This window comes from Triticum urartu, chromosome 2A (genome assembly GCF_056163025.1).
Source record: "Triticum urartu cultivar PI428250 chromosome 2A, HENAU_Tu73, whole genome shotgun sequence".
Taxonomy (NCBI): domain Eukaryota; kingdom Viridiplantae; phylum Streptophyta; class Magnoliopsida; order Poales; family Poaceae; genus Triticum; species Triticum urartu.
The window spans coordinates 50,270,425-50,281,149 of record NC_141874.1 but is presented as its reverse complement, the minus strand read 5'-3'; the positions used below and the strand labels follow the sequence as shown (position 1 = coordinate 50,281,149).

Here is a 10,725-nt window from a genome sequence, read left to right as displayed (position 1 = left end):
GCGTGTTTTTTTTTTACAAATACAGATGATCGTATACACACATATCACACTCAACATTCAGGTGGGGGTAGTTTCCTCCCCCGAAAATTCAAAAAAAAAACTCTACCTATGTATACACGCACACACGCCCTATTTCTATGACCACCTACGAAATACTAAGCCAACACAGCACGTTGAGATCGTCAAAGTCATCACAGACGTAGTCGTAGTCAATAGCAACTTCTGCTCACACGAAACGCACATCGCCTAAAGAAGTGAAATAAATAAAGAAAAATGGGACCGTCAACACTAAGTATGGGTCGGTTTCATCACAAAGAACCTAACCATCCGAACACGCTCACTTTGCGGATGTACGCATGTGTTTTTTAGTGTGTGTATTTGTATTGTTAGTATACATTTTTCTAAAAAAATAAAAAAGAAAGATACTCCACAATTAATATGAACCAAAGGGAGCATATGGTTAACACTTTATTTTGAAAAAAATGAATGTTTATTTTCCCGCAAAAAAGAAGAAAAATTGAAGGTTTTGTTTAGACAAAACTGGGAAATTAGTCTCATACAGATTATTACTATTTTTTTGAGCAAAATTGATCTACTAATACTAGATGGAGTGCAGTTGAGTTAATTGATGGGCCATATGTGTTAATGAGCGCCATTTGTGTGCCGACAGTTATGATTAGAACCCCCACACCCCCCCATTCGTCTCCCTCCCTCCGTCCCTTTCGCCTTCCCCTCCCTCTCCCTCTCCCTCCCTACCACTCTCCCCTACGGATACATCGCCGACCCAGGCAGCAAGCAAGCCGCCATCAACAAACCGTCAGACCCAACCCAATCCAACCCTCGCCGGCGAGACGCCATGGGCACCTACAAGTGCTGCCTCATCTTCAAGCGCCGGTTCCGCTGGACGGACGCGCCGCCGCCCGACGACGTGCGGGCGCTCTTCGCCGAGCACTCCGGCGGGGCCGCCACCATGGGCGCCGACGGCCTGCGCCGGTACCTCGAGTCCTCCGCGGGCGGCGACCCCGACGCCGCCGACGCCGACGCCGAGGGCGAGGCGGACCGCCTGCTGGACCAGATCCGCCTGCAGGGCCACCAGCAGCGCGCCGGCCCGCGCCTCCCGCGCCTCGGCCGCGGCCAGCTGCTCGGCCTCGACGACTTCCACCGCTTCCTCTTCTCCGCCGACCTCAACCCGCCCGTCCGCCGCCCGCGGGTCCACCACGACATGTCCCAGCCCCTCTCCCACTACTACGTCTACACGGGCCACAACTCGTACCTCACCGGCAACCAGCTCAGCAGCGACTGCAGCGACGTCCCCATCATCAAGGCCCTGCAGCGCGGCGTCCGGGTCATCGAGCTCGACATGTGGCCCAACTCCGCCAAGGACGACATCAGCATCCTCCATGGCAGGTTGCTTGCTACCAATACTTTGCCTCTACCTAGTACATAACGTAAGACATGCTATTAGGATGCTGTATTCCCCACATCGACCCAGCCCCCACTAGCTTGGAGTCTTTCCTCTTCGATGCAATCGATGAGGACAGTTCCAAGCATATCCACCTTGTCTATGCACCTCGAATCCTCGATTTTGTAGGTGTATATTTTTGGACAAACAGAAAGCTCCCCTGCTCCATTGCTCGAATGAAACATGGGTACAGAGTGCAGCGTCAGTTTTTAGTTTTACACGAAAATAAAACAAGTTCAGTTTGCAGAAAACGAACATTTCATAGGTGTATATTCTTAGGTGACTCGCTCACGCTGCCGATAGAATTAGGGGGGCTGAATCTTACACTGTGTGCTGCTGTCTTGCCAATTCTGAACAGGACTTTGACCACCCCGGTTTCGCTGCTGAAATGCTTGAAATCCATCAAAGAGTACGCCTTCGTCGCGTCTCCCTACCCGGTTATCATCACACTGGAAGACCACCTTACACCCGAGCTGCAGGAAAAAGTTGCAAAGGTAGCTGTACTTGCTTCTGAAATTGTTGTTATCTCCATCCAGGAGATTTGCACTTCTCTAGCTAACAGGTGCTTCTGAAAATCTCCATAGATGGTCCTTGAAGTGTTTGGCACCATACTGTACTACCCTGAAGAAGAACATCCCAAAGAACTCCCTTCGCCTAAGTCCCTCATGGGCCGTGTGCTCCTATCAACAAAGCCCCCAAAGGAGTACCTTGAAGCCAAGGATGGTGGTGCCGCGAAAGACGGCGATGCGGAGCAGAATCCTGGCAAAGGAACTGACGATGATGCGGCTTGGGGAACAGAAGTCCCAGATTTCAAGACTGAAATCCAATCTGCTAAAGTACGTGTTTGGAGTGCTCAATTTTCTGCTCCCTTTTGTCCTGGCATTCAGCAAGGTTTTACCTACACAATTGTCTTTGCTCTGTCAGCAGGAAGATGATGCCTCAGAGAATCGTAGAGATGACGACGACGACGACGACGATGAGGACGAACAGAAAATGCAACAGCATCTAGCACCACAGTATAAACACCTTATTACTATTAGAGCAGGAAAGCCAAAGGGGGGTACTACGTCTGATGCCTTGAAGTGTGACCCAAACAAAGTTAGGCGGCTCAGTTTGAGCGAGCAACAGCTTGCCAAAGCTGTAGTTAATCATGGCACTGAAATAGTGAGGTATATATCTAAATGAAGTTGCTCATATTATTAACAGTAATTTATATTCATTTTTAATAGGCAGAGATCCTCTTTTATTTAATCATACTGAAGTGTTCAATAATATTGCTAACAAGGTTTACACAGAGGAATCTACTGAGGATATACCCAAAGGGCACTCGGGTTACTTCTTCCAACTACAATCCATTTATTGGTTGGGTGCATGGTGCTCAGATGGTAGCCTTCAATATGCAGGTGCATTTCTGTTTCCGAGTAATCTATCCAGGGCAATGGTCTTGCTTGATGGTCTGAATATCCAATTATGCTCTGAATATCAAATGGCAGAAATATATAGATGATTATAGTTATACGAGGTCAATGCGGAATAACCCTTAGCTTCTTATATGAACTCAAGTGGGATGCAATCTGTGCCATATGTGTGTGTGTGTGTGTGTGTGTGCAATATTTAACACGGGGATGCTTTAGATTTGGCAGATCACAATCTGTCATCAATTCGGGCATACACTTGCCTAAATTCGAGCAAGAAGTTAATGTTTATTGGTCATATGCTGTCCCTTTCGTACTGGCGTGTTCTAATTCATGATATTCCTTGCAGGGCTATGGAAGAGCCCTTTGGTTAATGCATGGATTTTATAAAGCCAATGGTGGCTGTGGCTACGTGAAGAAACCGGATTTCTTGATGCAGTCTGAGCCGGAAGTTTTTGATCCAAAAAAGCCTCAACCTGTTAAGAAGACCTTGAAGGTATGGCTTTATTTAGACATGTGTTCAGTTTTGTTTGTGCCGCTCGAAATTGGAGTCAAATCAACTGCTGCTTTTCATTCAGGTAAAAGTGTACATGGGTGATGGTTGGCGGATGGACTTCAAGCAGACACACTTTGACCAGTATTCTCCTCCAGATTTTTACGCACGGGTATGAATGAAAACTAATTTGGCACATCAATGGCGTACACTATTAACCGCAAGGCAAAAGCTCGATGAAATCATTAACAAGAACCCAAAGGCAGTAGCCAGTAAGCATATCTCTGAAACATCAAACTGAATGCTGACAGATAGCTTTCAGCTATGAACTGCAACTACAAAGCTGAATGAGTTTAGTAACAAGAACCTAAAACAGTATCCATTTCTCTGAAACATCATCGAAACTGAACCCTGTATGTATGTATCCATTGCGTGACAGGTCGGGATCGCCGGCGTTCCAGCAGACTCGGTGATGAAGAAGACCAAGGCGGTGGAGGACAACTGGGTGCCGGTGTGGGGTGAGGAGTTCTCCTTTGGCCTGACGGTGCCGGAGCTGGCCCTGCTGCGGGTGGAGGCGCACGAGTACGACATGTCGGAGAAGGACGACTTTGCGGGGCAGACGGTGCTGCCGGTGTCGGAGCTGCAGCCTGGGATCCGCGCGGTGGCGCTGTTCGACCGCAAGGGGAACAAGTTCCCCAACGTCAAGCTCCTCATGCGCTTTGAGTTCGTCTGATTTGGTATGGTTTGGTTTGGGTGATGATGGTGTGTCGGCGGCCGGCCATGGTTGGTACTCTGTGCATTCTTTGTTCATCCTGTACATACGTGATGCGTCGCGGTGCCGGTCTGTGTCTGTGTGAATATGGAGTGTGTAGACACGAAAATTCATCAACCCTGCTGTATTTGTTGTGAGAATGGTAATAAGGTAAGTATTTGCCATAAAAATATTCTGCAAACTGTGAATAGTTTTGTGCTGACAACTTTCTGAAAAACAGCAGAGGAACTGCTGTGATTTGAGGAGAACTTGTAAGAGTTCAAAATTTGGGTATTGTAGGGCTTTACCCAGTCCCGAAGGAGAGGGAGCCCTTTCAGAAATTCTCAGTGGCCCACCACAGAGGGAGTGCCAAAGAGGGGGTTTGGAAATAGTTTTCAACCAGCAATTGACGCGCCTCGGTATTACCTCACTAGCTGCGTCATTGCCCCAAGCGCAAAGATGCCTCCCAACGTGGGCGCCCCCCTCCCTCTTATAGCCGAGCTCTGCACCCAGCCCCTCGTAGCTAGCCGAGGTGGGACTAATAATAACGTTCTCTGTCGCCCGGTTTCCCGTTTCTCTCACGTCGGTTCAGCATCGACCAGGCCTTTTCTTTCCCACGCTGCCGGCTCGTCGTTGAAGGCCCATCTATCTGGCCCAGCGTATACAGCAGATTCTCTATCTCAGCCCAAGACTCACACGATTCTCTATCTATCTGAAGAAGATTGTGGATTGGCTGATTTGGGTTATCGTGGATTGGATTGGACTTGGGAGAAGAAAGTGTCAGGAGGCTATTTTTTCAGGGTCAGGCTGGACAGAGCTTTGGGTACGGCTGAATGGTCGGCCCTCTTTCCGTTTGCCTCGGTGGAACACCTGACAGCGGCCAAATCTGACCACTGCCCTATCCTATTACAAACGGATCTTGTGGATTCGAGTGTGAGAGCAAAGCAGAAGCAGTTTCGGTATGAATGCATGTGGGAGTGTGATCCAAGTTTTGGGGATGTGGTAACTGAAGCTTGGAACACTTTTGGAAAGGCCAATACTGTTGCAGCTCTGTCTGAGAAACTTGCTTATGTGGCCGGCACGCTGCGCAAGTGGGGCCGAACCACCTTTGGTGCTGTTAGAACCGAGCTGCGGTCGCTTCGATCGAAACTTGCAGAACTCCGAGCCCTTCCCGACCGTGGGGGTCCATCGCCTGAAGAGGAACATGTAGAAGCCCGCATGTCCGAACTTGGCCTACGTGAGGAGATCATGTGGCGTCAACGGGCTTGCATTCAGTGGCTGGCGGAGGGAGATAACAATACCAAATTTTTTTTCATCGGAAGGCCAGTGCTCGCAAAGCTAGAAATCGCATCTGCGAGCTGGAACGTGCAGATGGCACGGTTTGCGTGGATGATCAAGAGATGGCAAGCCTGGCAACAAATTTTTATAGCAACCTGTATGCCTCCGAAAACACGATCGGTATTGATGAGGTACTATCTCACATACCACCCAGAGTGGATGCTGCCATGAATGATATGCTTAACGCCCGTTATACAAACGCCAAGGTGAAAGCGGCTTTGTTCCAAATGTTTCCAACCAAGGCCCCCGGGCCCGATGGCTTTCATGCACACTTCTTTCAGTGGCACTGGGAGTTGTGCGACGATGAGGTGACGGATATGGTGCTACGTGTTCTAAAGGGAGAGGATTCCCCGGAGGAGATAAACAAAACGTTCATTGTGTTAATCCCCAAGATTGCAAGTCCAAAAAATTTAGGACAGTTTAGACCGATAAGCCTATGCAATGTGATCTTTAAGATCGCGTCGAAGGTGCTAGCTAATCGGCTAAAGCTCATTCTCCCCAATATCATATCTGAGAAACAATCAGCATTCGTACCGGAACGTCTTATCACGGATAACTTCATTTCTACTTATGAGTGTCTCCACTACATGAAACGAAGGAAGGTAAAGGGCAACAGATTCTGTGCTTTGAAACTAGATATGATGAAAGCTTATGATAGAATTGAGTGGAAATATCTTGAACAAATTATGCTAAAGCTAGGCATAAGTGCATGGTTCACAGAGATTGTCATGAGGTGCGTCACATCAGTGTCTTTCTCTGTTATCTTCAATGGTGAAAGGCAAGAGGAGTTCAGTCCTTCCCGTGGTCTCAGGCAAGGCGACCCAATCTCTCCATATCTCTTTTTGTTGGCTGCCGAGGGTCTGTCATGTCTATTGAAGTCGACGGATCCAAATGAGAATGTTCGAGGCATTAAGGTGGCGGATGGCGCTCCGGAGGTAAATCACTTATTATTTGCAGATGATAGCCTCTTATTTTTCAATGCCACTCTTGAGATGGCAATGAGGGTGAATTCTTTGCTGCAACGTTACTGTGAGGCCTCTAGCCAGCGAATCAACAAGGAAAAGTCATCAATCTTCTTCAGCAAGGGCTGTTCAGATTCTTTGAAGCAACAGGTGAAACAAATCTTAGACGTGCAGAACGAAAAATTGTCAGACAAATACCTTGGCCTTCCAGCAGATGTTGGTAGAGCAAAGGAAGGGTCTTTTAAGTATCTAAAAGATCGCATATGGAAGCATGTGCAAGGCTGGATGGAGAAGGCGCTATCGGTCGGTGGTAAGGAAGTGTTAATCAAATCAGTTGCGCAGGCCATCCCTACTTATTCCATGGCTTGTTTCAAGCTACCTCGAGGCCTTTGTCAGCACATCAATGGTTTGTTGCGAAAATTCTGGTGGGGATCTAAAAAAGGCGAGAGGAAGACTGCTTGGATTTCATGGGAAGTCATGTCACAGCCTAAGAGTATGGGTGGTATGGGCTTCCGCGATATTGAGCTCTTCAACTTGGCGCTGCTTGCCCGGCAAGCATGGCGGCTGCTGACTCAGCCGGATTCCCTCAGCGCCAGGATCCTTCAAGCGGTATACTACCCATCTTCTTCAGTTCTCGAAGCAGAGTTAGGGAAGAACCCATCACAAGTATGGCGATCCATCATCGAGGGGCGGGATGCACTTAAGTTGGGCCTTCTGAAGCGCATCGGTTCGGGAGAGCGGACTAACATTTGGCATGATAATTGGATCCCCCGTGACTATAAGCTTCAGCCGGTTTGGCCGAAAACCCAGAACCCCCCCACCCCCCCAACTTGTTTCCGGACTTATCAACCCGGTCACCTGCACATGGAATGGTGTGATGCTACATGAACATCTGTACCCGATGGACGTTGAGGCAGTCCTCAATATTCCACTTAGCAGCAAGGTCCAGGAGGATTTCTGGTCGTGGCATTACGAGAAAAGAGGGATCTTCACAGTGAGTTCAGCTTACAAACTACTTGCAGCGACAAAGAAGCAACGCACGGACTGGTTGGAGCACAACAATGGTCACTCAAATGTCGTAGCCGAAAGTCGTTCATGGTCCAAACTCTGGGGCGCGGCGGTGCCCTCAAAAGTCTGTGTTTTTGCCTGGAGGTTAGCCAAATCATCCATACCTACAGGGGCTGTCCGACAACACAGAAAAATGAGTGATTCCGCTGAATGTAGCATCTGTCACGCGGCGGTGGATACTTGGAGGCACGCCCTTTTTGACTGCCATGTGGCTCGCTGTGTTTGGGCTCTTTCTGATGAGGATATCACTGGAACCATCATCTCCAACCGTACGGACGACGCTAAACTGTGGATGTTCTGGTTAGTTGACACTCTCCCCACGACGGATTTGGCACGTGTGCTTGTAACAATGTGGGCGATATGGTGGGCGAGACGTCGAGCTATCCATGACGAGCAGTTCCAGAGCCCCCTCAGTACCCATATCTTCATTACCAAATTTTTGGCGGAGCTTGATCAGATTCTAGAAAGGGGGGCACGTACCAGGGACCTGCATGCACAATCCAAGGACCTGCATGTAAGGCCAGGGGCATGCATGCAATGCCCAGGGACCCGCATGTAGCGACTTCAGATGCGGTAAGGCCAGCACGCTGTGCATGGCTGCCGCCGGTGTCCCACTCAGCCAAGATCAACGCAGACGATAGGTTTTCCAAGATCGGCGACAAGGGTGCCTCTGCTGCGGTGTGTCGCGATAAAAACGGGAACTATCTAGGGGCCTCAGCCATCATTTTTGAGGGCCTCTTGGACCCGGTGATTCTCGAAGCACAGGCTTGTAGCGAGGCACTAGCACTCGCTACGGATCTACAAGTTCAATCCATATGTGTGGCCACAGACTGCCAAGAAGTTGTATCAAGGATCAAGGACGACTCCCCACGCAAGTTTTACCCAATTCTTCAAGATATCAAGCACCGCAGATTAGCTTTTAGTGCGGTGGAGTTTATCCATGAGAGTCGGAAGTATAACGGAGAGGCTCACGCTTTAGCTAAAGCTGCTGCATCTCTCCCTCCCGGGTGCCATGTGTGGCTTGTAACTTTGCCCGATATTATCTGTATTCCCATGACTTTACATGTTTAATAAAGAATACATATTTCGCTCAAAAAAAAAATCTGAAGAAGATTGTCTAAAAAAAAAACTATCTGAAGAAGAAGGCGCGATTCAAAATTTGGAACCATTTTGTTTTCTTTTGCCATCCAAAATTTGAAAAGGGACGAAGGTATACGATGCTTTGGATGGTGGCTTCAGTTTTTGAAAATTTTATTTGAATCTCCACTTACGTCAGGGCAAAACGAACAGAGCATTTCTGTGACCGGATAGGAGTTCTAAAGTTCTCCACGCAGACACGCCACTGAAGCTATCCTGATGTATCACTGAAGCTGCACGGGAGGAAATGTTAACTGGCAGCGGAGGATTCCACTCCTGGGTCGCTTCCGTCGTGGGATCTGCGGCGGAGCTGCTGGTCTCTGCGGTTTGGTTCTGGCTGCTCTGCGCCTCAGGTGCCGGGCAGCGATATCAGTTAAGCTCTCAAGGCCCAGCGTATAGTTGCAGTTCAGTTTGATGAACTGAAGTATTTCTGTAAACGGCATTCCACTATCTCTTTCTTGAAAAACAAATGATAGATTCCACTGTACTGTAGTGTTTAGTGCGTACATTGGGTAATCGAGGCCTGTCCGTCGGTCTCTAGAGATACTTAAATCCTGATCAACAAAGATGCAGTTTTAGATATAACCCTGCTTTTCCTGGGGATATTCAGTTTGAATCTTTTTTATGTTTGTTGATAGCTCTGAAGTTGAAAGCTGTTCCTAGCATTCAAGTTGTTTTCCATATTTTCTACGAGTTAGTCTGAATATGGGAGTTGCTACTCTGCTTCCAACACTGGACAGGGTATTCTACAAAATTTTAACACTCCCCATATATTATTTTTTATACACAGTGAACATTTCAAAATGACACGGTGTAAATCGAGGCCCAAGAACCAAGCCAGTTAACTGGTGGATGCACCTGCAGATCTTTTGACTGAAATAGTGTAAGGTGGGAGTGCAAATAGAACACTACAAAAAGAAACGACCCGCATTATTAGGCCACGGCCATGCATAAGAACGGTCCCAATACCCTTCGCAATAACTGATATATAGGGTCGTCGATGCAACGGGCCATCATTCCACTCTGTTTTCTAGTCCGCATATATTTGAAAAGTAAATATCTCCTAACAACAGTTACAGGGTTTACCCGTATTATTTGCGATATTTTTTGGCATTCACATAATTTGTTCTTAGCGGTGGATTGCAATAATGGTTCGAGCACTGCTTTGCAATAACAGAGTACTATTTGGAAACTTGCAGCATCTAGCCTGACTGAGAATACTGCATTGCTGTCCGAGTTTCAGACGTTTAATATAGTCACGCAAGCCTGAAACAGCAGGTTTAATTATCCAATTGCACCAATACTACCTTGCTTGTTCCGGGTAGCCAGTTCTCATAGGTTTTTAATGTGGATCTCTGCTGTGATATATAATGCTATATTCGGCCGAAGTTCCCATTGGTTTGAAAAAAAATATTCAAGGTCTACACCAAAAATGTTTATTGCCATAAAACAATTTACGTGGTATTTTAAAGAAAATATTCACGTTTTTCCAAAAAATGTCGATGAAAATTCCAAAATGTTTATACTATGTTAAAAAATCTTCGTGTAGTTTAATAATACTGTTTATTGCCATTAATAAAATGTTCAATCTGTATTTTAAAAAGTTTGACCATGTATTAAAAAATTCTTCAAACCATACATTAAGAGAAACATTTCTACTTCGGTACACCCCCGTAAACAGAGTATTTAACCAAAAACTACCACATTTGTCGGAAACGTGACGAAAAACTACCACTCTACGTTTTTGTGCGAAAAACTACCAAATTTTTCCTAAACCGTGGCAAAAAACTACCAACTCGCGAAAACGCTCGCTTCGCCCGCGCTAACCCCATTTCTGACCGGTTGGGCCCGCGAACAGTTGCCACGCGGGCTAACGGGCGGCCGGCGCGCGTTGACGGCCGTTAACGGCGCGTCTGCTGTCGGAACGGCGACTGTCGGTCGGCTGATAAGTGAGAGCGAGCGAGCTCAGCCACTCGCTCATTCTCTTCCTCCTCGCTCGCTCTCACTCATCCTCATCCTCTCCCCTCTCCCTGGTGCTGTGAGCTAGGTTAGCCTATTGCTGTCGCCGCCGCGGCCATTGCTGCCGGTAGAAGTTGAGG

At 47.7% G+C, this 10,725-nt stretch overlaps 1 protein-coding gene and 1 pseudogene across 3 annotated transcripts; one reads left to right on the top strand and one right to left on the bottom strand.

Annotated features, from left to right (window-relative positions):
- The first annotated feature begins 718 nt into the window (after positions 1 to 718).
- Positions 719 to 4,390, top strand: LOC125535476 (phosphoinositide phospholipase C 2). Of its 3 annotated transcripts, none has more exons than XM_048698530.2 (8): positions 720 to 1,407; positions 1,821 to 1,956; positions 2,047 to 2,298; positions 2,390 to 2,631; positions 2,748 to 2,865; positions 3,227 to 3,373; positions 3,456 to 3,542; positions 3,810 to 4,390. In XM_048698530.2, the coding sequence occupies exons 1-8, from the start codon at positions 857 to 859 to the stop codon at positions 4,101 to 4,103; spliced, it is 1,827 nt and encodes a 608-aa protein (XP_048554487.1). In that variant the 5' UTR covers positions 720 to 856; the 3' UTR covers positions 4,104 to 4,390. The 3 variants fall into 3 exon arrangements, with proteins under 3 accessions (XP_087399163.1, XP_048554487.1, XP_048554488.1); XM_048698531.2 differs by having other exon boundaries at positions 2,387 to 2,631; XM_087543037.1 differs by lacking the exon at positions 3,810 to 4,390 and having other exon boundaries at positions 719 to 1,407; positions 2,387 to 2,631; positions 3,456 to 3,548.
- A 31-nt stretch (positions 4,391 to 4,421) lies between these two features.
- On the bottom strand, positions 4,422 to 4,582 carry LOC125541988 (U4 spliceosomal RNA; annotated as a pseudogene).
- Positions 4,583 to 10,725: the final 6,143 nt, after the last annotated feature.

Bases quoted from the DNA above. Each gene is read 5' to 3' on its own strand.
- LOC125535476 (XM_048698531.2), top strand. From the start codon at position 857: ATGGGCACCTACAAGTGCTGCCTCATCTTCAAGCGCCGGTTCCGCTGG. The intron at 1,408-1,820 runs GTTGCTTGCTAC...AATTCTGAACAG, and splicing joins ATCAGCATCCTCCATGGCAG to GACTTTGACCACCCCGGTTT. The intron at 3,543-3,809 runs GTATGAATGAAA...ATTGCGTGACAG, and splicing joins CTCCAGATTTTTACGCACGG to GTCGGGATCGCCGGCGTTCC.